The sequence below is a fragment of the Tachyglossus aculeatus genome, chromosome 16 (assembly GCF_015852505.1).
Source record: "Tachyglossus aculeatus isolate mTacAcu1 chromosome 16, mTacAcu1.pri, whole genome shotgun sequence".
Taxonomy (NCBI): Eukaryota; Metazoa; Chordata; class Mammalia; order Monotremata; family Tachyglossidae; genus Tachyglossus; species Tachyglossus aculeatus.
This window is the reverse complement of record NC_052081.1, coordinates 41,844,998-41,872,975: the sequence shown is the minus strand read 5'-3', so window position 1 is coordinate 41,872,975 and position 27,978 is coordinate 41,844,998. Positions and strand designations below refer to the sequence as shown.

Here is a 27,978-nt window from a genome sequence, read left to right as displayed (position 1 = left end):
CATTGCAGAGAATGTTCAACAACTCTTATGGCTAACAACAACACTTGTACTGTTTACCAGCTTGTCTGAATAAGAACAAGGAAAACAGCCCATGCACTCTGTTCTTTCTCAGTTGGAAAATTAAGACGAACGCCATCTCCATGATTAACTCTTTGATCGCCAGTAGGGCCCCCTTCCAGTTATATGGAGAAAGACACATATTTTGGAGTTTCTGTATTAGCTTATTTCAAGCAACTGTAAGGTTTTATTTTGTTTTGGTTTAGGAGACTTTCTGTGGAGTATTTGGTGTAACTTGTGTCCCCTTGGAAAGAGTATAGCTATCCTTAATTGCTCCACAAAGATTTTTTTCTCATGGGGTCCCAGGCAACATGGTCTAGAGGGAAGAGAATGGGCCTGGGAGTTGGAAGACCTGGATTCACCCTGTGTCTGCTGTGTGACCTTGGGCGAGTCATTTCACTTCTGTGCCTCATTTACCTCAACTGTAAAATGGGGACTAAGACTGTGAGCCCTATGTGGGACAGGGACCCAGCTGTACCCCAGCATTTAGAATGGTGTCTGGCATATCTTAAGTGCTTTACAAATACCTAAAAAAAATTGGAAATGGGGCAGTGCTGTCCCTAGCTCAAGTATAGCCTAACCTGGAGTCATAATCAGAAGTCATTATTATTGTTGCTAACATTTATTAAACACTTATAATATATCAAGCCAGGTGCTCAGCTTTGTGATGATTTCATGAAAATCATTTGAGGCAAAATCCTCTGTTCACAAGGAGCCTCCCAGTTTATAGGGGGAGAGCAGTTTAATAAACCAATAAAAAAAATATTCACTAGGCTCTTTCACAGCAGGTCTTCTCATTATGTGTTTTGGGTAGCAGGCTGTTGGGGAGTAAGGGAATGTCCTTCCAACAACTTGCATCTATCTGGATAGAATGCACTGTGATGTCAGAAGAAATAGTTGTTTGCGAGTCTGCAGAATCAGTTAAGGCGCATATACTCTAACACAAGTTTTCCCGAACGTGGAGTTCATCAAGAATGTAACCCCCTTGTTATAGGAGAGCCGAACGTAGTATAACAATGAAAACAAGTAGAAATTCCGCAACCAAAACCAGGTTCTCTCCCCCTCCTCCCCTTCCTCCCCCTCCCCCCTGCCTTACCTCCTTCTCCTCCCCACAGCACCTGTATATATGTATATATGTTCGTAGGTATTTATTACTCTATTTTGTGTACATATTCTATTTTACTTTGTTGATATGTTTTGTTGTCTGTCTCCCCCTTCTAGACTGTGAGCCCGCTGTTGGGTAGGGACCGTCACTATATGTTGCCAACTTGTACTTCCCAAGCGCTTAGTACAGTGCTGTGCACACAGTAAGCGCTCAGTAAATACGATTGAATGAATGAATGAAAGGTAGGTAAGCACACTAAGAGGAGACTGTTTTCAGGTGCCTTCCCTGCTTCAGACCATCTTTGGTTAGAAATTGGCACAGCCTTCCCAACGTCCTACACTAGGTGACGGCGGCTTCTGTCAGCTCTGCGCTTTTGTGGAGTTAGGAGGGAGGAGAGTGGTAGGGCTCCCCCCCACCCCCCCAGCCCTGCTGACCCTGGAACTATGAAGGGAAGGAGGCTCTGACCTGTGTGGGTCTCAGCTTCTGCCCGCCCTGTGCTCTTTCAGGAGATAGAGGGTCCCCTGCGGTGCTGGGTGGGAGGACGGAGGCTGTCTTTTGGATGGATGCCAATTAATTGAATGAACCAACCAGTTCCCCCCTTTTGGGAACTTTGAAAGCTTAGTTTCCCTCTCATTTGTTGAATACATTTCCCCACTGAGGGTGACGTTTCACCAATTTCAAAATCGTTGGCCATATCATTGCAGTGTTTTTTTCCTGCCCTCCCCCAATCTATTTTGGAAGACAATGCTGCTTCATCTTTATCCCCTTCTGTTCCCTTTCCCCCTACCTTCACCTCTTTCCTCATTAAGTTACTTAAGTGTTCTCTTGTTGTTTTGCGGGGGGGTGGTTTTTGCCTAATTTTACCCTCACCCTAATCTAGTCTGCGTCTGGATAGAACTCTCCCTTTATTTCTGTTCCTGAGGCATCAGCTCGTAGATCCTTGCACGCGTATTGTGCTCATCGACAGTGATAAGTTGGCAAACTCGATATAGGTCGTAATCCTATATTCTCTCTTTATTTACAGGACCCGTTGGGGCACAGCCCCTGCTCATGGTGCCAAGACGTCCTGGCTATGGCACCATGGGCAAACCCATTAAACTGCTGGCCAATTGCTTCCAAGTTGAAATCCCAAAGATTGACGTCTACCTCTATGAGGTGGATATTAAACCAGATAAGTGTCCTCGGAGGGTGAACAGGTAAGAAACCAGGGGAACCGGGCCCTTTGCCCGTCAGGGTGCTGGGATTCACCTGCTGCGTGTGCTTACCTGTGATTTCAAAACAGGTGAAGATGGGCGAAAGGTGACTGCAAATTGTCAACTCTCCTAGGGAGATGACATGTGGAAGAGAGTATATACATAGCAGTCATTTATTTATTTATATTAATATCTGTCTCCCCTTCTGGACTGTAAGCTCACTGTGCGCAGGGAATGTGTCTGTTTATTATGTTGTACTCTCCCAAGTGCTTAGCACAGTACTTTGCACATAGTAAGCTATCAGTAAATAGGCTTAAACTGAGGCACAGAGAAGCAAGGTGACTTGCCCAAGGTCACATAGCAAGCAGTTGGGCAAAGCTGGGCGTAGAACCCAGGTTCTCTAACTCCCAGGCCAAAGCTCTTTCCACCTAGGCCATGCTGCTTCTCTTTTATTTTGTTCCTTTTCCTTCCTTTCTACCATCGGCTTCTAGTTTGTTCCCTCCTATTGCCGGGGATGTAGTCTTTATGGCACAGGTCCTGGAAGAGTTAGAATATGTTAATGCATTGTTAAAGTCCAATTTTCATCTTGCAGTTTTGACAGCCTTCTCATTTGTTGCCTTGTCTTAATGTGTTACTGCCTAGAAGGAGCAACGGATCCATCTAGATTCTCAGTTGTCCAGTGATTTATCATTAGGTTTGAAAAAGTTTTAGGCATTCACAATCAGAGCTGTGGAGCCTTCTCAGATTGGAACTTTAAGCTGCAATGTCAACCAACTTCATCTGCAGCATAATAAATGCTATTTTTAAATTTCAGATGACTCCGATCAATTGAAATCTGGGGATTTCCAGCTAAATTTAAATTATTCCTGTTTCTTTTTTTTTTCTTCTTCTTCTTTGTAAATAGTCTCTTTACTCCCCTCCCTCAAGGAGCTGTTTTTGTTTTTGTCTTTCACAATGTTACTGCCTGATTGGGTCAGTTCAATTATTGGTGAGCTGCTTAATTTCTGAAGTTTGTGGTTCAGTGAGAAGATAATTTCCTGTACTGCCACAGCTCTTCTTATTTTAAAACAAATTTATAAAACCAGGGGACGGCGTTCCAATTAATCCGTAATTACCATTCCAGTATTAACTCAACTGCCATGAGTAAAAAGCCTGACAGCCATGGTATGGTTAAGTTTTAACTCGTCCAAAGTAGTCAAATAGTGGGGGGAAAAATCAGTCTCCTCCCTCCCCTTTTTGGTGGTGGTTGTTAGTAGGAAGGTTTATTTTAATACTTTTAGGAAATAGTACGGTTAACTGATGATTCACTTCAAGTGACTAATGTTGTAGACTACTAAAAATTTAGCATATGTGAGGTTTATCCTGTGTCTGCAGCAAGCACCGGTATTTGTCACTATTGCATTATTTTACTAGTTGAATGAGTTAGCACACCTAATAAGTTTCCACTTTAGTCAGAAGGAATCTGATTGGTTCTAAATGTGCCAAGTGCTTATGAATCATCCTCTGATTCATCATCTCCCCCAGATTCACTTTTCAGACTTGTTTGCTTCTTTCGGTCTCACCCGCCTCCCAGTTAAAGGAACAAAAAAAACACAAAAACCCCAAATCACCCAGTGGGGAGGAGGTCATTTGGAGTGAGTGCCTTCCCTTTGATTACCCTAGGATCAGTCATATGCATATTATCAGTTCTAAAGTAGGATGTCTTGCAAGAAAAATGTGAAATCTAGCGCAAACTCAAACCCTGTAGATTTTTCCAAATACGATTGTCTTAATAAGCTTACCTCTCATCTCCTCAAGAGGCCTTCCATGATTAATCCCTCTTTTCCCTGGCTCATTGTCCCCTCTGTGTTGTCTGTGCACTTGGACCAGAGACCTTGGGATAGTTGCTATTCGCCCCACCTCCAACCACACGGCACTTAGTATCTGTAAACTATATGTTATAAATTATTTATTCTTAGTAACATCTGCCTCCCCCTCTAGACTGTAAGCTCGCTAGGTGCAGGGAACGCGTTAGCTAATTCTGTTGTACTCCCCCAAGCACACAGTACAGTGCTCTGCACATAAGCTGTCAATAAATACCTTTGATTGATTGACGGATGGATGGATAACCTGCGTCTTCACTACCCGTTGTGGCTAGAAAACTGTTAGGGAATGGAGGAGTGGTTTTCCAATAACACAAGCCTGGGTAGAGACGGCACCATGATAGGAGAAGAAAGTGTAGGGTGTCTAACGTGGTAAGAGAAGAAAACGTAGGAAGCGTAGCAGAGGAGAAGAAAGGGTGGCTGTGCATACTTGAAGGTGGGGAATTGCAAAACTGCAACCCTTTCGCTATAGGAGAACTTGGGGTATGTGTAAATAGATCACTTGCTTCCCTTCCTGCTTTTTGCGATCCTGAGTTCTTTCTGGGCTAGGCGTTATTCTAATTTTAGAGAGACCGTGTAATCTCTCGGAATCCAAAGGCTCCCATCTGGGGCCCTGCCATTGATCTGTGTGGCCACGGGCAAGCCATTGAACCGTTCTGTTCCACAACTACTCATCTGGAAGTGATGTGAGCATTCCTCCGTCTGCAAGGGATGGACTAAATGATAGTGTCTAGGTGCCATGGCGATTAGGCTGATGCAAATTTTGAAGGGACTAGGTAGTGGTTATTTTTCCTTTTAGTTTTCAAGGGAAAAATGCTAATTGTCTCAAAACGGTGAGGGGTGGGGGGTGTAACGGAGACACTAATTAGATTTAGACTGCTGGCACGGCCTCGATGTGAACCCCTTTCCGCTCAGATCATTACAGGGATGTTCATGGCGGAGTGCCGCGGTTGGCTAGTTGCTCCAGTGCGGAGAAGGAATGCTTTTGTTTGGGGTTCGGTGGAGGGAGAACTCAAGAAAACCCAGCCTGTGAGAAGCTGTACTTTCAGTTGCAGCTGTGAGTGTACAGCTCTCTTGGGGAAACCACATCAAACGAAATGCCCCAGCTAATAAACTGTATTTCTAGTTAATTATCTCACTTAGAAGGTGGGAAAGCTTACAGATGGTGTCTGAATGGTGCACACGGTTTGAAACGTCTCTAGAGTAACATCAGACTAGAGCGTTTTTCAAGAAGAATCGCTTTTACACCGTTTTTCCTAGTGTCTCCCTTTGGCGGCGATAGCAGGATGTGCATTTATGGCCAGGCTAAACTCTTACCTGAAATTACTTTTCCATCTTCTTTTCCCTTCGCCACCTCCTCGAAGCTGGGTCAGAGCTCGGTCCGCAGAGAAGGGAGCGGGCCGGCAAAGGCAGTTAGGCTTCCGTACGTGGTTTCCTCGTTGGATGTTGGAAGTGGTGTTCCCAGTGAGGGCCCTGAAACTTCTGCACGTGTGTGATTGTTCGCTCGGGCACCGTGGGCAGCTCGGCTGCCATCTTCCTGTGGCTTGAGAAAGTCGAAATGGAGTGAGGCAAACCGGGCCAGTACGTAACCCGTGCAGAATTTATTATTATTTATATTATATTATTTATTATAAATTTATTATTTATTTCCAGAGGAAATAGCGAGCCTTCCACAGAGCTTCCCCTTTCATAGATCAGATCCACTTGGGTGGTATTTTAGGGGTTTCATAATGTGTCGCATTCCTCAGACACTTGAAGGTTTTTGCCAGTTTTACGCTCCTGACACCTACAAAAACATTAAAAATATGGATTGAATATGGACTGGTTTGGAGGCATCTGAGGATGGCAGCGAGGTCTCTCCCACCTCGAAGCATCGTATCTGGCAGCGATGTGCTCCGGGCCGGGGGTGACGTGGAGGGAAGCCTGCCGATGGTCTGGGCTTGCCCGATCCTTCCAGGGTCAGGAGAACAGCCTTAACTGAGCGTCAAGAGTGTTGGTGTGGGTTTGGACTTTTTTGGATTTTCATGGGATTCTTTTGAACGTCAAAGTGGAGGGTGAAGAGTTTATTGGTGGTAGCCCTACTGTAGCGGAAGGAGTGCTTGGTAGGAAGGTGCTTCCTTCTCTTCCTACCGTTTTTCCCGGTTGAGCTTCCCTCCCCTCCCCTCCCTTTCCTTCCTCTGCCCTCCCTTTCCTTCCCCTCCCCTCCCCCTTCTTTCCTTCCTTCCTTCCCATGGCCAAGTTTAACTCTTTATTTGGCTACTTTTCAGTCTGAGCACCCAGAACACAAATCAGATAGAGGACAAGATTATGAAATGCATTAGTGATTAAGACAGGAGTGAGAAGATAGCCTCTAGCCCTTTAATTCCTAAACTGGGCGAGGAAGTCGCAACTTAAGCAGGTAGGCTTAATTTTATGAATAAGCGAGGGGGCATGCATCCTTCATAAGGATTTGCAACTGAAGAAGTTGGGCGGGGAAGGGGAAACAGAATCTAGTTCACTTGTAAGAATTTCTCTTTCTCTTTTTCCTAGAAGGATTGAATCAGTAAATGGAAACATCTCAGACATTTGAGGGAATTTCATACTTTTTACTCTTATTTTCCCACCCAAAAAAGGTTTTCCAGGTACCACTTCAGAAATTAAATTATTTTATGGATTTTCATTGTTGTGGCGTATTTACTATGAACTAAAAAAAAATGGGCTCCCCAGTTCCAATTCAGGGCCTTTGGAAACCTGTTTTTGTGAATGAGAAAAGGGGATTGTAGCTTTTTTCTTGGTATTGTAACAAAAGAAGTAGTATTTTGTAGTTGGGAAAATATTGATTAGGCTTCACTGCTGCTGTTTTTTCCTGCTCCTTTCTGAAAGCTTCTGAAGAGATGAGTTTGGTAAAAATGTTAGCTCCAGCTACATGAGTAAGCAGGGCAAATCCTCTGGTGATTTTTCTTTTGTAGAGGTCGGTTTTAGCCATTCCCGGGTTGTCTTAATTGTTTTTGCTAGGATGGAAAGGTTGCATCCCCAAACACCCTCCCACACTGCGTTGTGCATCAACCCGGCAGGGTGGTTCAGTAGGCTGTCACAACTGCATGTCTGTCAACCACGCTTTCCTGTTCTTCCTCGACACTAGCCAAAATACCTTTTGGACGTAGTTGTCTGCGAGTGGATGATTTTTAGGAAATTGGGGAGAGGAGTCGCCAGTGAACTCGCTGACTCGTAGCTTTTCCAGAACCCAGTAAGCAGATCTAAGAGTAGTCTGCACCGCACCACTAGCGTATGGAGTGCTGTGGTTCGTTAAACCCTTTCTCTAGGGCTACAGCCTGACCGAGACCCCCCCTTGTAATCTGCCCTCCTCCAAAGTTCCTTTTGGAGCAACAAATTCGAATAACCGTTTTTTCAGACTTTTAATTTGGGTAAGTTCCAACTTGGCTCGTAGAAAAACTTTAAACTTATTAAGTCCAGATGCCATACTGTTGTTAATAAGAATTAAAAATAAGAATAATTATGGTATTCTTTACGTGCTTGCTGTGTGCCAAACACTGTATTGTGCTCTGGGATAGATACAAGGGTCTTCAGATCAGACACAGTCCCTGACCCACATGGGGTTCACGATCTAAGGAGGGGGAATAGGTAATGAATCCCCGTTTTACGGATGAGGAAACAGGCCCAGGGAAGTGAAGCAACTTGCCCAGGGTCACACAGCAGACAAGTGGCGGAGCTGGGATTTGAACCCACGTTCTCTAACTCCCAGGCCCCCTTGCTCTTTCCACTAGGCCACGCTTCTTTTCCGCACCGTTAATTGTAAAGGATTAAAAATGAAAGGAAATGGAACAAATCCATTATCCTGGGGAACACTCTTCAGTGAAACACAGCTAGCATACTGACTTGGATGAGGCTTCTGTGAATTGAAATACCGGTTGAATGTTGAAATTCCACAGGATGTTGTATAACTAGTCCCTCTTTCCTTGGGTGTTTTGTCTAAATATGGTATAAAACATGTTTGGCTACCATGTAATATTAAAAATAACGCCCTTTGCTTATCTAACAAATGTGTAAGATCTTCTTTTTCAATAACATTGGTTGAAGTACTTAAAACTGGATGATCTGTGAATTTTTCATGAGGCAGTTATCTGGTATCCTGGCAAAACCCCCTGCACTTCCAAACTTGATATCATCCCAGTTATGTGAATCTGTATTGGCCCATGTCAGAATTTCAGATGGGCCTTAATTAACCTTTACCAAAAATTGATTCGGCCAAAAATAGGATGACTGTATGTGAAGAGGTCACTTTCAAATAATTGCTTGTTTTTCCACCTTATGTAGAAGTGCACGTTTTATTTCCTTTTTTTTTCTCCGATCTTCAGGGAGGTGGTGGATTCAATGGTTCAGCATTTTAAAGTAACAATATTCGGGGACCGCAGACCAGTTTATGATGGGAAAAGAAGCCTTTATACAGCTAATCCACTCCCTGTAGCAACTACTGGGGTAAGATGTGCATATTCGCTGAAATGGTTTTAATACGATTGCGTCTCCGGGAGAAAAATTTTAAAGTCCGATGTCTCAACAAGGTAGGCAGAACCGTCAGAGTAGTCCCGGTCTGTGAGTCGTAAACCGCAAGATAGACTTCTTGAATGCATCACTTTTGTACTGACTATTTAAATGGACTAAAGAATAAAAGACCTTTCATTTAAATCTGCTGAATTAATCGAACTATGTATATATACTTTTTGCTATGGTAGTCTCGGTCTATGAGTCGTAAACTGCAAGATAGACTTCTTGAATGCATCACTTTTGTTCTGACTATTTAAGTGGACTAAAGAATAAAAGACCTTTCATTTAAATCTGCTGAATTAATCGAACTATATATATATTTTTTTTTTTGCTGTGGTGTATGGAGCCCAGCATACTTCATTATGCTGAACATTTTCTGGCCGGCTCTTCTCCTGTGTTCCGCAGGTGGATTTAGACGTAACATTGCCAGGAGAAGGTGGAAAAGATCGCCCCTTCAAGGTGTCAATAAAATTTGTGTCTCGAGTGAGTTGGCACCTGCTCCATGAAGTTTTGACAGGAAGGACCTTGCCCGAGCCTCTGGAACTAGACAAGCCAATCAGCACGAACCCTGTTCATGCCGTTGATGTGGTGCTACGACATCTTCCCTCCATGAAGTAGGTCCTTCTCGTGGTTTTGCTTTGTACGAGGCATTCCTTCTGAGCGGTTTTTCCAATTTTCAGTTCACCCCATTAACCTGTAGACCTCTGGCCTTAGTTTGCCTCCTCTGAGCATGCTAGATCATCCATGACAAAGCAGTAAAATGATGGGATTCAGCTGTTTCAAAGAATCGGTTTGTATTTTTTGAGGTTTTTCTTAAATAGGCATCTTCATGGTAAAATATCCATCTGTCCTTTTAGTCGTTTTAGATCAAACTATTATTTTCCATCTTTAGACGAACTGCCTTTGTTTTATAAGCCCCATTTGCTTGGCTCAGACAATAGCTTAATTAGTGATATTTTGAGCTCAAGTGCTTCTATTTAGTCATGCTTCTGTTTGGCCTTACTTGAAGGACTAGTTCGCTCATGTAGCAGTGCACCATCAACTCACGGTAAATCCTTTCTTGTGTCAAAGCATTCCACCAATCGCTCACATAGTGCAGCTGGCTCTGTTTCTTTAAGGTGTGGAATCAATGAGCTTTTCAAATGTAAGCAAAATAAAGCATTCAAATTTCACCTGGTGACTTTTCCAAAATTGCCAAACGTCATAAAGGATGATGATAAATTAGCTCCAGGTGAATTGACTGTCAAATGGTGTCAAAGTTAGGAGGGGGGGAAAAAAACACGTTGCAGCATCCTTATGATTTAATTTGATACAATACAATTAAAACCTCAGTGTTTTGCAGATTATCTAAAATCTCATGTGAGAAAGGTAGCGGTGAACGCAGATGGCCTGTTTTTTGTCTTCTAGATATACTCCTGTGGGTCGCTCCTTTTTCTCCGCTCCAGAAGGATATGATCACCCTCTGGGAGGAGGCAGAGAGGTATGGTTTGGATTCCATCAGTCTGTTCGGCCTGCCATGTGGAAAATGATGCTTAATATTGATGGTAAGAAACTGGTTTCATGGAGAATACTATTCTTGGGCAATAGAGGTGTTGAAGATCTAATATATACCCATTTTACTAGGGTTGAATTAGCTGCTGCCTCAAGCCAGAGAAGCCCTAAAAAAAATCATTTTGAAATATTTTCAGCAAAGCACCACCGGGACTGAACGAGTGCCCCGCCTGAGGCCTAAACCCTGCAACTAAGAAAGCTTGTGAAGGGAAACATCAAACACAGGCTTTATCATCTGAGCAGTATTTCCCGTATGACTCATTTCTGTCCTTTTAACTTGAAGAAACTGACATTTCATTGTGAAATGCATTTTTTTTTTATTAAAGCAGCAGTAACCTGAATGGTCACGGTGACCACAGATCTTACGCCTGCTGATGATGCTTAATATGGTGCTGTTTTCAACCAGAAGTGCTTCTGTTTTTAGCCATCTTTAAACTTGCCTCCTGAGGTGTAGTGTTTTGCTTTCACTCTGTCCAGCCAGCCAGTCATTCAGAGATTGTTTTCATATTAGCTTTTAATGCTTAAAACGACGCATGCCTCTTTTTTTTTTCTTTTCTTGTATGTGGAAATAACTCATCAAGATGGTTAGACGTCGCTGTGCGTGGCTAAGCTTATTCATCTGACGTACCCTTATTGTTTTTAAAACACGCTGTGTCGTAGAACTAATACCATCCGTGAAAATGTTCAGTTTTTAGGAAGTGATGGTGTTTGGGTTTAAAATAATACCGGATACATTTTGACAGTAAAGAATCTACCTTTGGGTGACGCAGCATGGTGTGGTGGATAGAGCCTGGGCCTGGGAGTGAGAAGGTCATGGGTTCTAATCCCAGCTCCGCCACTTTTCTGCTGTGTAACCTTAGACAAGTCACTTCACTTCTCTGGGCCTCAGTCACCTCATCTGTAAAATGGAGATTGAGACAGTGAGCCCCATGAGGGACAGGAACCATGTCCAACCCAATCTGCTTGTATCCACCCCGGCACTTAGTACGGTGCCAGACACATAGTAAGCGCTTACCAGATACCGTAATTAGGTTGGATTTGTTTAGTAGAAATTAGAGGTGGGAAGATGAGGTGGTTCAAGATGTGAAAGGTTTAAGAAGTGGACTTTAATGGCTCAGACCAGGAGTCCAACCAGCTCAGTACGTTGGCTCTGACAGCCTGCTACAGGGGCTGGGAGGAACTGTTTGATGGTAGCCCTCCTTGATGGCTGGGCTCTCCACCCTGCTCACTTCCACCCCCAGTAATACAGAAGCTCCCAATGGACTGGTTCCTATGTCTATTCCCAGTTGCTTCTAGGACACGTTCCTGCGAAAGGGTGTCTTCAGGGGAGCACAGCAAGGGTCCTAGAGAGAGCTACAGCTCTCCCCATCCACCCCCCACACCCCCAGGGGCTCCAGTCACGGCATCACCTCCCGCTTCGGACTTTTCTCCCGGAGCTGAAGAGACAAATCCTTCAAGTCCAATGTTAGAAGCAGGGAAAAAATGGCAGGACCGCAGCATCACCAGGGAACAGTTTGCATCCTCGATTTCATTCAGTTGTGCCAGGAACGCAGAGGGAAGACCAATGGCTTCCTTCATGCTGCAGCTCTGCTCCGGTTTCATGGCCCTCCACGTGTGAAATGAATCTCTCTTCAGAGAGCAAATAAGCAGTTTTTGTCTTGGACACTTAAAGGGGGTGGAGTTCAAATTCCATTCCAGTATTTACCAGCAGGCGAAAAAAGAGACAGTGTTTGGCACTGACCAACAGGAGGGTGTGCTGAAATGAGAAATCTAATTGTAACTAAGCAGAAGATTCTCCTTTATTCCAAGCTTGTTGTACCCACCAACCCAATTTTAGGGGAGAGCTAAAGTTAATGCTTTATTTGCAAACAGATGTTAAGAGCTTTTCCCTTTTTGACTGTAACAACCATTAGTTTGGCAGGTTGCTTAATTTGATGGCAAGTTCAGATTTACAACTGTGAGATTTTCCAAGTTGGCTTGCAACCAGCAGAGCGCAAGATGTTTCCAATACAGATTGAAACTCAGCTGAATGCAGAGACAACCTTGATGAGCACTTTTTTTTTCAGTAGGTTTTCTTTTCTCAAGGCTATATTGATTCCCTCTGTGTAGTAGAACCCAACTAAACCCAGCCCATTGTGACATGTAATCAAACCAGAACGATCAGTCAACAGTATCGAGTGTCTACTGTGTGCAGAGCACTCAGCAAAGTGCTTGGAAGAGTAAGGTAGATTTAGTAAACATGACCCCTGTCCTCAGGGAGCCAATGTTCTACAGTGGGAGACACGTAAAAAAGATAGGAGGAAGAAGGAAAAGGATTCAGGAAATATATACTGCCTAATTTATGATAGAAGCCCAGTTGGACGTAGTTTGAGATAAAAGGATGACAATTGCCATTTACACTGTCCTAGTTAAAATATTACTGATGGCTAATTAAATCTTTTAAGTGGTATTTGTTAGGTGCTTACTATGTGCTAGACACCGTACTAAGCGCTGGGGAAAATACAAGCTGATCAGGTGGGGCACAGTCCATGTCCCACATGGGACTCACAGTATTAATTCCCATTTTACAGATGAGGTAACTGGGGCGCAGAAGGGAAGGGACTTGCCCAAGGTCACATGGCAGACAAGTGGCGGAGCTGGGATTAGAACCCAGGTCTTTCTGACTCCCAGGACTGTACTCTTTCCACTAGGCCACACTGGTTCTCTACCCTTTGCTCTCAGGACTGAAGATTTACTAGAAGATTTGCAAGAAAAACTGTTTACCTGCTCATTTTCATTTTCTATAGAATATTGTGTAGGCATACTTCTCCTTAATGAAATTAATAGGAATTGACAGTTAAGGGAATCATCACAGTTATGCCACACTTGATTTCTGAAAACTGGGTTAAGTTGGGACACTGAAACTTGGAAACAACTTTCTTATAAGAGTACTGTTATAAATGGGGGATTGGTGCCTGCACATTTCCCCTACCTAACAGAAACAGATTTTAAACCTGACACTCACGTGACCATTCAACCAACAATCAATTGTATTTACTGAGTGCTTAATGTGTGCAGAGCACTGTATTAAGCTCTTGGGAGAGTACAGTGTAACAGAGTTAATAGACATGTTCCACGTCCACAGTGAGCTTACAGTCTAGAAGGGGAGATGGACATTAAAGAAATTGTGGATATGTAAGTGCAGTGGGGCTGAGGGAGGGGTGAATAAAGGGAGCAAATCATGGCAATGCAGAAGAGAATGGGGGAAGAGGAAATGGAGGCTTAGTCTGGGCTTCTTGGAGGAGGTGTGCCTTCAATTGTCCCATCCTGATCCTCTTTCCACATTGTCCGTCACCCCGTCTCCCCATCCTGGTGTGACATTAATTTGTTTTTTTTAAACTTGCTTCAGGGTCAGACCACGAGGGACTGGGTGACACCTCAGAAAGGTCTGGGGCTGCCCTCCCCTATCTCTCCTTGGCTCCTGCAGCTGTAATTGTCCCCGGGAGTGATAATGGGGGATGCAAAATGGGAGGGATGGGGCAAAAGGGGAAAATTTTAAAGAGGGATGGGAACTGGTGTCTGGTGGTCAGATGGAAACAGGAGGTGAGGTTACCGAGTTACCTGGGGGGCGGGGGTGGATCCACTTTGTCTCCTGTAATTGGCATGAGTGCCATAGTGGAGGCAAATGTTGTAAGATCTCTCCCAACGTCAGAAATTTGAAACAGTGTTCATTTAAAATACTTGGAAGTGTCCATTGTAACTCCAAGTCATAAATTGAGGAGGACTGCCAGTATTGTGAATGTACCTCTTCACCATTAAGCACTTGTATTACAATGAACTGTTGAGGATATTAAATTTCTAAATCTGCTGTATTTTCCTTAGACAGTTCCTGGAAGCGGTAGATCAAAGAAGGAAACGATCTGTTTTAACTGCTCTTGATCATTCTTTTTTATCCCAATCTTACTGTCCCCACCAACTCGATTTTGGGGACGCACTAAAGTTAATTCTGTATTTGTATTTGCAAGCAGATTTAAAGGAAATAATCAAGGAATTAAATGAATTTCTTAAATCTAAGATGATAGGTTATCTAGTCACAAGGTAAACCTAATGATGTAATTCTTTTTAAAGCCCACGCTGCTACCTTGGAAGCCAGCGTATGTGACTCTTGGTGTTCCAAAATTTCAGAAGTTGGTAGCAGAATAATGGAAGCATTGTAATTGCATTAACAATGCACATTCCATTCATATTCCTTTTCCGGCTTTGCTTTTAGTTTTGACTCATTAATAGGTTTATAAGCACTGTCTCTTGTTATAAACTATTTATTAAAGCCTTCTTTTTCCCCCTGTCTTGCCTGTGTCCATGTTGGGTAAGATTCCTTTAGTTACTCATTCAGAAATTAGAAGAGCACTTAGCAGTACAGTACTTAGTTTTTTAGGGGTTAAGATTTTTAATGGTATCTGTTAATTGCTTACTATGTACGAGGCACTGTACTAAGCGCGGGGGTAGATACAAGCTAATCAGGTTGGACCCCGTCTATGTCCCACATGGAGCTCACAGTCTCCCCATTTTACAGATGAGGTATCTGAGCCCCAGAGAAGTTAAGTGACTTGCCCAAGGACACACAGCAGACAAGTGGCAGAGCTGGGATTAGAACATTTGATTCAACTTGTGCTTCTTGGAGTTTAGGAAGTGAGGAGTCCTTTAGACTCAGTGAAGCAAAATGAACCAAATCTGAGGGAAATAGGGCAGTACTGTTTTGAGAAGTTAGTTCAGTGAAAATATATAGCATTCTGGTGGGAATGGGGAGAGGCAGTTCTTGTTAAATTGCATCTTTTTAGAAAAAAATGTTTAATTTATAATGCATAACCCTCTGGCATCCAAAGATCTTTTAGTTGGAAAGCACACTTGCTGATGAGTAATACCTTTATTGGTTCAGGTATCCGTGGCACATGCTCTCAAGTCTTCATTGTTTAACTTTCTTGAGCTCAGAAAAGTTTTGCAGTTTTAACCCAAATCGTCTGAAGGAGAGATTGCCTCATTTAAAAGTGGGAAATATTGCAGAGACCCATTACTACCTGTCAGTTTTGTGGTAATGAGAGTTTCTTAAGTAGCCTTTTTTCCTCATCATTAAGCTAGTTTGTTAAATAGCTGAATCAAGCTATTTTATTTAAAACAAACTGTGCACAGTGCATAATTAAGTTGGGTAATTATTATGGAGATGAGAGTTCAGGTATGTCTAAATGTTCTTTTATTCCGGCACTCCAGGAGAGTCTGAGACTGAGTTATTTTTCTACTCCTGTTTTGTTTTTGCCCAGTTAATCTGCCTTAGTCTCTCTTTTTTTAATCCTTTTTGAGGCCATCAATTAATACCCTGAATAGTGGCTTTAATGTTCTAAGCAGGATATAAAATTGGTGTGGGCTGTAGGCAGGAATATTAGTAGAACCCTGGATTCTTTTTCTTCCTGCAGAAATATTTTATCATTGGCTTTGGAGAATTCCAGTATTCATTAGAGAAGGTTGCTTCCCCTACTCTTCTGGCTTTTTCATGAAAACTAAAAAATGTTAATTTATCCATAGGATGAGAATTCTTCCGCTTAAGTGGAGACCCTGAAAGACATGAAGCCAATACTAAATTCAGTTTCCTGAATTGAAATGACTTTAAGGTGCCGAAAAATTTCAAACCAGATTCGAAAAGCTAAAATGGAGATCACAGTATTAGTTTGGTTTTGATCATTTACCTCACACTAGGTAGGCTATCAAATATCTAGTTTCATCTGTTTCATAAATTTGGTTACCAAGGAGACCGAAACCTCAGATTGCCAACTGTTGGGGGTGTCAGCTATTTGTGTTCATTCAAAAATCGATTTCTTCCGAAGGCGTTGGCTACAGCATGCGTCATTTGGAATTGGTCGGGCTGATGGGATGACGCATGATCGAAGAATGTTTTGTTTTTGTTGTGCTTTTTTTTAAGATTTTTTTTTTTGCTCACGCCCCTTAAAGCCAGGAAACTCCTTAAAGGTGTTAACCGTGTGTGTCCAAGGCATTTTGGTAGCCTTACTATATAGTTCAGTTAGCTACAATTTGGTAATGTTTATTCTAATTTAGGAGAAGGCTCCATTTAACTTTTGGTATGTAGAGCCATCTGAAAGCTCTATAAACACGGAGGGCATTTATTAATGTCCTGCAAGTGAGTACTGTTGTAGTTTACAACAACTTTTAAAAAGCCCAGTTAGAGATGGAAGGACAGTATTGGCATTCCTGGTGAAGAAACTAGAAAGTTTATCTGAAAGTGGTGCTACTACAGTATGCATTCAGAAACGATTTTAATTTTTGGCAGCTCCCTTAAATTTGAAAATTAAGATCAGAAAGGTTTTTGAGTTCTTACTGTTTACAAGCCACTGTACCAAATCCTTGGGGAACATAGAGCAGAATTTTAAGAGCCAGGAAGATCTGGATGAGAAATGTGAAATTTCCCCAACACAGGGCTTGGCTAATTCTCCTGAAGTTACATGTAGCCTAGTGAGAAGACTTCTCCCGTTTGAGTCTCACTAGCATCTTGCAGATACTCTAAATACGAAAGAAGGAAAAAAAACCAACAATAAATTTCCACCAGGCTTAACGGCTAACTTAGTTTTTTAGTGTGGTTCTGTTAGGACAACTTGGATTACTAGTATGATCATAATTATGGTATTTGTTCAGTGCTTACTATGTTCCAGCATTGTAGTCACTCAATTGTATTTATTGAGCATTTATTATGTGCAGAGCACTATACTAAAAACTTGGGAAAGTACAATATAAGAATAAACAGACACATTCCTTGTCCACAACGAGCTTTGCAGTCTGGAGTAGATACAATATGTAGGTCGGACAGAGTTCCTGTCCTACATGGAGCTCATAGTCTTTGGAGGAGGGAGAACAAGTATCTTATCCTCATTTTTACAGATGATGAAACTGAGCCACAGAAATTAAATGATTTGCCCAAGATCACTAAGCAGGCAGGTGACAGAGTCAGGATAAGAACCCAATTGTCCTCATTCCCAGTCAGTGCTGCTCAGTCACTCAGTCAGTGGTATTTATTAAGCACTTACTGTGTGCAGAGCATTGTACTAAGTGCTTGGGAGAGTACAGTATAACAGTGATGGTAGATATGTTCCTTTCCCACAATGAGCTTACAATCTAGAGGGGAATACAGACATTCGTATAAATGAATAAGCTGTGGATATGTGCTATGGGTCTGAGGAAGGAGTGAATAAAGTGTGTAAATTCAAATGCAAGGGTGACTCAAAAGGGAGTGGGAGGAGAGGAAACGAGGACTTAATGGGGGAAGGCCTCTTGGAGGAGATGTGCTGGTTCCTTACTAATTCAGATCATCAGGGAACGACTTTTACAAGAGACTTGGTTTCTCTGGATGGATCGATTATTTCATTTCGGCACTAGGGATCAGTTGTAAAAAGTGCTCACTGCAGTAGTTTTAGCCAACCTGTTTGTGGGGGAAGTCACTTTGTAATCTGGATTTATTCAATTGCTCCAAACTATTGTAATAAAGTTAACCAGGAGTTGAAAGTTTTGTAATTGAAAACTTCTTCAGTCTTGAAGTGTGAGGGTTCTCAAAGTGGTTAGCCATTAGCCACCAAATCAGACCATGGAGTAAATGCAGCCTCACTCCAGATCATTTCCAACATCTCTGCTGAATAAAGACAGAGACAGGATTTTTCCTGTCCATCCAAGTGGTTCCTCCCTATTGTACTTTTCATTTAGGAGAGTTTTTGGTGCATGTTTTAAGTGTTGCCTGCCTTCTTAAACCATCAACAGCACCCACTCCAATCCACAGGACTGAGGGCTTTAGTTGAAAAAAGTTGACATGATCTGTGGTCCGTGATCTAATGAAAACAGGATAAGGAACCTGTTTGACCTTTCTACACAAGACATGGGAAGAAGTTTGTAGAAGATGTTAATATAACTTAAGCCTGTGTTTTAATTGCCACTTCACTGGCAGAATCTTATTGGCCTCTGTTGTAGTCAATACGATGATAGGGCTGTGATTTCCTGATTTTCAAAGACCTTAGAAACCGAAACCTACAAAAATATAAGAAATTAATGAAATTAAAAATTTGTACCTTACGCTCATCGTATTTCTGGACCTACTTGCAAAACACTCTCTATAGATATAAACACACTTTATGCATTTTGATGGGACACTGCCTGTTTTAGTGGTAAGTATAATATTTTGTAAGCTCATGTATCAAACTAGTCACTCTTTTTACTACCTGGACAATAGCCACAGAGGTATGATGACAAGCCCGCTGGGCACCAGTCTCCCTACCTGACCTCCTTCTTGCCAAATCTGATGGCCTCTGCTCCACCCTAATCTTCCTAGACCACTCAGCTGCCTTTGACACCATGGACCACCCTTCTTCTCCTGGAAACATTATTCAGTTTTGGCGAGACTGACAGTGTCCTCTTTTGGTTTTCCTCCTGTCTCATTCTCAGTTTCTCTTGTAGGCTTCTCTGCCTCCCACCCTCTGACTGCAGAGGCCCCTCAAGGCTCAGTTCTGGGTCCCCTTCTATTCACCATCTACACCCAGACCCTGGGAGAGCTCATTTGCTCCATAGCTTCAACTACTATCTTTGCCCAGATGATTCCAAATTTACCTCTCCATCCCTGACCTCTCTCCTCTACCGTGTCACATGTCCTTCTGCTTTCAGAACATCTCTAACTGGATGTCTCACTGACATCTCAAACTAAGTATGTCCAGAACAGAACTCCTCATCTTCCCACCCAAACCCTTTTTGTCCCCCTGTTTTTCCCATCACTGTAGACAATATCACTAACCTCCCTGTCTGACAAGCCCATAAACTCGGCATTATCCTTGACTCATCTCTCATTCAACCACATTTTCCATCTGGCATCAAATCCTGACTGTTCAACTTTTACAGCATCATTACAAGGCACCCTTTCGTCACCATCCCAACTGCTACTATGCTGAACCAGGCACTTATCCTGCCTTGACTTCTGCATCAGCCTTCTTGCTGACTTTCTTGTCTCCTGTCTCTCCCTTCCCCAGCCCATACTTCACTCCTCTGCCAGGATCACTTTTCTAAAAAAAACAGTTCAGCCTATAACTTCCCACTCCTCAAGAACCCCCAGTGGTTGCCCATCCACCTCCGCATCAGACAGAAACTCCTTACCTTTGGCTTCAAAGCATTTTATCAGCTCACCCCCTCCTACCTTACCTCACCGGTTTCCTCCTACAGCACAGCCTTAATTATTATTATTCGATTGTTCACCATGCCTTGATCTCGATGTCTCACCAGTGACCACCTTCTCACCTCCTCCCTCTGGCTTGGAACTCTCTCCCCATCCCTATACGTCAGTCTACCACTCTCCCCCGTTCAGAGTCCTCTTAAAATCACATCTCCTGGAGGCTTTCCGCAATTAAGCACTCTCTCTCAACTCCTCCCTTCTGTGTCATCTATGCACTTGGATCTGTACCCTTTAAGCATTTGATATTCACCCCAAAAGCAGGCCCATGGCACTTAGGTACACATCAGTAATTTCTTTATTTGACCATCTATCCTGAGCTCTAGTCTATAAGCTCCTTGGGGGCAGGTAATGTGTCTACCAATTCTGTTGTATTGAACTCTCCCACGTGCTTAGTACAGTGATTTGCACAAAGTAAGCACTCATTAAAGATCATTGATTGACTGAGAGTGGTTGGTAGTTTTGATGTGGAATAATATCGATGGCTATTTTTTGTCCAAAGGCAATAATGTATTGGAACTCGATGCAAACACTACGTAAGTGCGTTGGTTTTCGGGGCAAGGAAGATCTCTCTGGATCCTTCGAGAAGTGCTCATATCTCAGATTTGTTATTTCTTTTCTTAGTTTCTGCCACTGCCTTCTACAAAGCACAACCTGTAATTCAGTTCATGTGTGAAGTTCTTGACATTCATAATATTGATGAACAACCAAGACCTCTGACTGATTCTCATCGGGTAAAATTCACCAAAGAGATAAAGGGTGAGTTGTTGGGATACTTGTTTAATGTGGAACAGTTTGCGAATAGTGGACTGTAATGAAAGAATTCTGATTCAAACTTTTGTGGAGATCCTGCTTTTCGGTGTTCTGGATTTTCACGTAACATGCATTGCTGGTAAAAGTACCTGTGACAACAGATTTTCCTGAAAAAGTTCCATTACTACAGCATCTTGGCTGGATGGGGCTTTGTTTCATGTTGCCTCAAGAAAACAAAAGACTGAAAAATGAAATCCCTCTGTGCTACTACAAAATGGTGAGGACCTCTCCCCCTTTTAGACTGTGAGCCCACTGTTGGGTAGGGACTGTCTCTATATGTTGCCAACTTGTACTTCCCAAGCGCTTAGTACAGTGCTCTGCACACAGTAAGCGCTCAATAAATACGATTGATGATGATGATAAATCATGCAAAATATTACTTGTACCAGCCTTTTCCTTGCTGACTGGCTAAGAGGTTTAGGAAGTTGGTCTATCTGTACTGCTTTTGGGGTACAGGCCTGCTGGAGTGTTTTTCTTTTCTTGTTTACTTGTGGGTTTTGGGGTTGTTTTTTTAAATAGACCCAAATCATCTCAACCCTCTGTGTACAATTTTTTTTCACTTGAAGGCATCTGGCCAGTCAGCCAGAGCTAACCGCTTCACTTACCCTTCAATTAATGTTGTAAACTAACAACATTAGAGGAGGGTTTGACCATTGGTCTGTTCAAGTCTAATTTTGAGGACACCTGGTTTACCTGGTGGCTGAAACTCATGAAGCTGAGGCACAGAGAAATTTAAGTGATTTGCCAAAATTCACACAGCCGGCATATGGAAGAGCTGGAATTAGAGCCCATATCCTCAGACTCCCAGGCCTCTGGTCTTTCCACTAGGTCACATTGCTTCCCATGGTTCTTTTGAAGAGCTAATACGTTTTTTGATGTGTCTTCCCTTGCATTGTGTGCTCCTTAAATCAATTAGTGGTATTTATTGAGTGCTTACTGTGTGCAGAGCACTGTACTAAGCACTTGGGAGAGTACAGTACAACAGAATTGGTAGACATGTTCCCTGCTCACAATGAGCTTAGTCTGGTGGCGGGGGGAACAGACATTAATATAAAAAATATATAATTTCAAACTAAGCGAGGCATGATTAATATGTCTGCATGCTATGCCCAAGGTCCTGATGACTGGTTGTAATATATCGACATATGGCATGCCATACATATATACATATAAAAGAATCCCAAGATCTGGTTTTCCTGGTAGTCTTTTGAAGTTTTTTCCCCACAATTCTGTTCTTTTAGATTATTATTAGACATTGTGATGCTTCACTTTGCTACCCATTAAGCCAGACATCTAGAATCTTTTTAATCAATCAATCGTACTTACTGAGCGTTTACTACGTGCAGAGCACTGTACTAGGAGCTTGGGAGAGTACAGTACAACAGAAGTAGCAGACATGCTCCCTGCCCAAATCAAACTTACAGTGTAGAGGGGGAGACAGACATTAATATGAATAAGTAATGTATGACATATGATTTAAAAATCGGTGCATAAATGTTGTGGGGTTTGAGTGGGGCGAAAATCAAATGGGTGCTTTTAGTGCTCTTGTTAAAACTTGAGACTTGTTAGAGTGGTCTTTCTGCATTATTAATGGAGGATTGTTCAAGTCATTAACAAATAATAATGGTATTTTATTCAGTGAGTACAGAGCAGTCCCTCTTAAAATTTCTCAGTTGTACTTTTTCCTTAGGCAGTCAGTCCTCTCTTAAAATCTGACCAGAAGTGGTGTTTCTTGCTAATCAGTCAGTTGCATATACTGAGCTCTTCCTGTGTGCAGAGCACTGTACTAAGTGCCTGGGAGAGTATAATATAACAGAACTGGTAGGCATGTTCCCTACCCACAACCAGCTTACAGTCTAGTGAGGTTCTTATCACCTCATCCTCCTAAGACTAATTTTCTCTTCTCCCTTTACGTTCCTGCCCTGAGGAACGCATTACACTCTGAGCTGAAACTCACGGGAGGTTATAGAGTGGCTGGCATTATCCCCTGGGTGGTCACCTTTCTCTTGACATACAGAGCACTTCATCCTCCAAGATGAGTCAGTTTGGCACGGCTCCTGAGACGATGCCAAGGGAGTGTGGGGCAGGAACACAGGTTGTAGTGTTTTGCTTTGGAGCTGTGTGTGATTATCCATAGGCAACAGAGCCAATAGCGCTCGATATTTTTCGTGGGGGAAGTTGTGGGTTCAGATTGGGTTCCCAACATCGTGTTGGAAGTAGAAAGAACCGGGTGCTTTCCACTGAGTCACTTGATTTGTGCTATTAGAGCTGCACTCTTCCCTTAGAACCAAGAGGGTAGGTAATTCTACAGGCAGAACCGGTCAGTAGAGAAATAGCAAGGTGTAATGGGTGGATCGCGGGCCCAGGAATCGGAAAGACATGGGTTCTCATACTGGCTCTGCCACTTGTCTGCTGGGTGACCTTGGGCAAGTCATTTCACTTCTCTTCTCTGTGCCTCAGTTACCTTATCTTTACAGATACCCCGGAAATTAAGACTGTGAGCCCCACATGGGTCAGGGACGGTATCCAACCTGATTTGCTTGTATCCACCCCGGCACTTAGAACAGTGTCTGGCACAAAGTAAGCACTTAGCAAATACCATCATTATTATTATTAGTAGTATTATTATGAGTTGTCAGTTCACAAGCATGTCCAATTAGGAATCCAGGTAAAAAAAAATGCAGTGGTAAAAATGTCAATGGACAGTAATGTGTACATACCCCTGAGTGGCTCAGTGGAAAGAGCCCGGGCTTTGGAGTCGGAGGTCATGGGTTCAAATCCCGGCTCCGCCAGTTGTCAGCTGTGTGACTTTGGGCAAGTCACTTAACTTCTCTGGGCCTCAGTTCCCTCATCTGTAAAATGGGGATTAAGACTGTGAGCCCCCCGTGGGACAACCTGATTCATTCATTCATTCAGTTGTATTTATTGAGCACTTAGTATGTGCAGAGCACTGTACTAAGTGCTTGGGAAGTACAAGTTGGCAACATATAGAGATGGTCCCTACCCAACAATGGGCTCACAATCTAGAAGGGGGAGACAAACAACAAAACATGACAAATAGACAGGTGTCAATACCATCAGAATAAATAGAATTATAGCTATATACACATCATTAATAAAATAAATAGAATAGTAAATATGTACAAGTAAAATAAATAGAGCAATAAATGTGTACAAACATATATACAGGTGCTGTGGGGAGGGGAAGGAGGTAGGGTGGAGGGATGGGGAAGAGGAGAGGAAAAAGGGGGCTCAGTCTGGGAAGGCCTCTTGGAGGAGGTGAGCTTTCAGTAGGGCTTTGAAGGGAGGAAGAGAGAGCTAGCTTGGCGGATGTGCGGGGGCGGGCATTCCGGGCCAGTGGGAGGACATAGGCCGGGGGTCGACAGCGGGACAGGCGAGAAAGAGGCACAGTGAGGAGGTTAGCGCCAGAGGAGTGGAAGGTGCGGGCTGGGCTGGAGAAGGAGAGAAGGGAGGTGAGGTAGGAGGAGGCAAGGTGATGGACAGCCTTGAAGCCGAGAGTGAGGAGTTTTTGCTTGATTCGTACGTTGACAGGCAGCCACTGGAGATTTTTGAGGAGGGGAGTAACATGTCCAGAGCGTTTCTGCACAAAGATGAGCCGGGCAGCAGCGTGAAGTATAGACTGAAGTGGGGAGAGACAGGAGGATGGGAGATCAGAGAGGAGGCTGATGCAGTAATCCAGTCAGGATAAGATGAGAGATTGAACCAGCAAGGTCACCTTGTAACCTCCCCAGCGCTTAGGACAGTGCTTTGCACATAATGAGTTCTTAATAAACGCCATTATTATTATTATTATTATTATTATCCACTTCATTCTTACCCCTTTTTCCTCTGCATCCATACATCTGAACTTGAGTTTTCCTCTGTCCCTCATTTTGTAATGACAGTCTTTGTCCTCTTCCCTTGTCCTATTAAAGGCATCCTTCACACTTACTACATTTCTGATGTCTGCACTGTCTATTCACAATGGCTAGAGCCCTCGGAGATCTTGATAAATGCAACTTTTGTTGGAAATATGTTCAAGGAAAATTCTTTTCTCACACTGCATTGTCCATTTTCTATTCCTTTTTCCACCAAGTGTTCAGAAGTGGCTGGTTTTAGCTCTTTAATAGTCAGCCTCTCTTTAGTTTTGTTCATTAAATTGCATCCCCCAGTTTACATGTCAACTCTGTGACCTCAGTTTTTCTTGTTGGGTACAGGTCTGAAGGTTGAAGTGACTCATTGTGGAACAATGAGACGGAAATATCGTGTTTGTAATGTAACAAGAAGACCCGCCAGTCATCAAACGTAAGAAAAGTTGGTATTTGTAAGAGCCGAGATAACGAAACAGCCTGCGGAAACTCTAAATTCATTAATGGGTTGGGTACTTTACTGGATCACAGTGTAATGGTAGTTGATCATACTTTTAGGGCTATTTTTATTTATAAAAATCCTCTTTTTTTTTTTTCCAGCTTCCCTTTACAGTTAGAAAATGGCCAGACTGTAGAGAGAACAGTAGCACAGTATTTCAGAGAGAAGTACAACCTCCAGCTGAAATATCCTCATCTTCCCTGTCTACAAGTGGGACAGGAGCAGAAACACACCTACCTGCCTCTAGAAGTAATGAATTCAAGCTGCTCAGTATTTCCTTTTGTGTTTTTTTAGCTCTGTTTGAGGCCTTTTCATTCTATAAGTAGCAAATTGAATCCCAGTTGCAATGTTTTATGCATTTCTTGGAAAACTTCTTTGTAAAGACTTAATAAAAGGCAAGATAAAATTTAAATCAAATGGTCTATTGAAAAATGCACAAATTCTTACGGGATAGTCATTCTGAAACTAGAATAAAATCGGTTCTGGGTTAGAGGTTTTATAGGAGCCGACCGTATTGTTCCAGTGACTGTGTGTAACCCATCTTTAAAGAATAGTTTAACGTGATATTTAATGTGATTTCTTTTTCTCTGCTTGTAGGTGTGTAATATTGTGGCAGGGCAGCGATGTATCAAGAAGCTAACAGACAATCAGACATCCACCATGATCAAGGCAACAGCAAGATCCGCCCCAGATAGACAAGAGGAAATTAGCAGATTGGTTAGTCTTTTTTGAATAAAAACATATCTGAGCTACCAAAGGAGGGTGCTACCCTGAAGAGTGTCCCTCCCCCTTTTCACTTCACAACTGTTGTGATCTCTTTCCCTTCTGTCTTGTCTGGCAGAAGAAAACACTCTTCAAAATATTAAAATGGCTCTGCTTCTGAAGTGCCTTAAAGATGTGAAAAGCATTAAATACACTGCTGAATACCTTTGAAACTATTTTAATGGTTCTGAAAAGTGTTCAAGTCCGATGGAGTCCTTTTTCCTCAAGTTCACTGGGTTCCTGCTTCATGGGGGGAGAGGGCTTTAAGACCCCCTCCCTCCACAGATCCTACAATTTGGCATTTTATTTGGATACTGACATAAGGCTCCAAAATGAGAAGCAGCTTGGCCTAGTGGAGAGAGCACGGGGCATGGGAATCAGAGGTCCTGAGTTCTAATTCCAGCCCTGCCAATTGCCCACTGTATGACCTTGGGCAAGACACTTCACTTCTCCGTGCTTCAGTTTCCTCATCTCTAAAATAGGGATTCAGTCCCTGTCCTCCCTCCTTCGTAGACTGTGAGCCCCATGAGGGACAGGACTGTGCCCAGTTTGATTAGCTCGTATCTATCGTAGTGCTTAGAATGGTGCTTGACACATTCATTCGATCGTATTTATTGAGCGCTTACTGTGTGCAGAGCACTGTACTAAGCGCTTGGGAAGTACAGGTTGACACATAGTAAGGACTTAACAGATACCATCATCGTCACTGTCCAAACAGTGGGATTTTCACAATATGGTTGGCCCTCCACTGCGGGGCCTGTAAGGAACTTATTTGGAAAAGCATAGAAAGAGCCCGGGCTTTGGAGTCAGAGGTCATGGGTTCAAATCCCGGCTCCGCCAATTGTCAGCTGTGTGACTTTGGGCAAGTCACTTAACTTCTCTGGGCCTCAGTTCCCTCATCTGTAAAATGGGGATTAAGACTGTGAGCCCCACGTGGGACAACCTGATCACTTTGTATCCCCCCAGCGCTTAGAACAGTGCTTTGCACATAGTAAGCGCTTAACAAATACCATCATTATTAGTATTATTATCAGTCAGTCATATTTATTGTGCGCTTACTGTGTGTAAAGCACTGTACTGAACGCTTAGCAAAGTACAGTGTAACAGAGATGGTAGACACATTCCCTGGCCGTAACAAGCTTTACAGGTCTAAAGATAATAAAGTGAACCACAGGCTCCAAGGGGTCCAGGTTTATTTTGGTCTATCTTTTTGAAATAGTAATTGTATCTGAGCACTTACTATGTGCAAAGCACTGTACTAAGTGCTTGGGAGAGTACAGTACAACAGAATTAGTAGACACGTTCCCTGCCTATGACAAACTGACAGTTTAGAGGGAATAACTGTGGTATTTGGTAAGCGTTTACTATGTGCCAGGCACTGAAGGGTAAAATACAGGATAATCAGGTTGGACACAGTCCATGTCCCACATGGGGCTCACAGTCTAAGCCCCCATTTTACAGATGAGGTAACTGGGGCACAGATAGGTGACTTTGCCCAAGGTCACACAGAAAAGTAGTGGAGCCAGGATTAGAATCCAGGTCCTTCTGGCTTCCAGATCAGTGCTGTATCCATTAGTTCTCGCTGCTGGATAGAATTGGATTGTAGTGAGTGCTCTGTTGTTTGAACTTGTACTAAAATTCCGTGATTGGCCAGGAAATACTTTCAGCATAGAAACAGAATGTTTAATCCGTACCTGACCCTTTCACCCATCGCAGGAAGAGAAAATGTAACATGGTGTGCCATTATAAGAAACAGGGAATGGTCTAGTGCATTTCATCTGACAAGTTGCCAAAATAATTTAGAGAGAAGTTGGGAAATAAGGGGAGGTAGTGGGGAAAGTCAGAATTTCGGGGAATTCTTGGAAGTTAGATACAGTTAGCAGCAGTTGTCATCACGGCATCTATTTACAATTGTTAAGCCTCAGTAATGCAAGTAAATTGTCAGTGGACTGTGTAGTTATATTATTTTTAAAGCAATATGCAATGAACACGTTGTGATTGTAGCGAAAGCCTACAGTTGTTAAGCATCAATAATGCAAATTGTTAGGCTGTGCAGTTCTATTTTTTTTTAAGCAAGATACAGTGAAAGTGTTGTGATCGTAGTGAAAGCCAATAAAGTTGACTCTCGAGGGGGGGAGCCAAAAGACTAAATGGGCATTTTAATTTTTTTAATAACCAGATGTTCTTTCCTATGTTTTTAGGTAAGAAGTGCAAATTACGATGCGGACCCCTTTGTTCAAGAGTTTCAGTTTAAGGTTCGGGATGAAATGGCTCATGTGACAGGGCGTGTACTTCCAGCTCCCATGCTGCAGTATGGAGGGCGGGTAAGAAATCCTCTTTTGTCTGATAGTCTATATGCAGATACTTATTGGCTGGGGGTGGGGGTCTCCATCTTCAGCGGGATTTGAGGACCCACAGAGAAGCTGAGGATGCCGGCTGGATTGAATTGTCCAAGTAAGGTGGGGTGTAATTGGAGGAGGTGGC

General features: G+C 42.9%; 1 protein-coding gene across 1 annotated transcript in view; it reads left to right on the top strand.

Moving 5' to 3' along the window:
* AGO3 (argonaute RISC catalytic component 3) overlaps positions 1 to 27,978 on the top strand; it is a 63,916-nt gene that overhangs the window by 19,006 nt on the left and 16,932 nt on the right. The window contains exons 2-10 of the mRNA XM_038757973.1: positions 2,187 to 2,358; positions 8,573 to 8,693; positions 9,165 to 9,373; positions 10,167 to 10,303; positions 20,176 to 20,310; positions 24,582 to 24,669; positions 24,834 to 24,981; positions 25,330 to 25,449; positions 27,696 to 27,818. Of these exons, the coding sequence (XP_038613901.1) occupies positions 2,187 to 2,358; positions 8,573 to 8,693; positions 9,165 to 9,373; positions 10,167 to 10,303; positions 20,176 to 20,310; positions 24,582 to 24,669; positions 24,834 to 24,981; positions 25,330 to 25,449; positions 27,696 to 27,818 (1,253 nt within the window). The remainder of the gene's footprint in view (positions 1 to 2,186; positions 2,359 to 8,572; positions 8,694 to 9,164; positions 9,374 to 10,166; positions 10,304 to 20,175; positions 20,311 to 24,581; positions 24,670 to 24,833; positions 24,982 to 25,329; positions 25,450 to 27,695; positions 27,819 to 27,978) is intronic.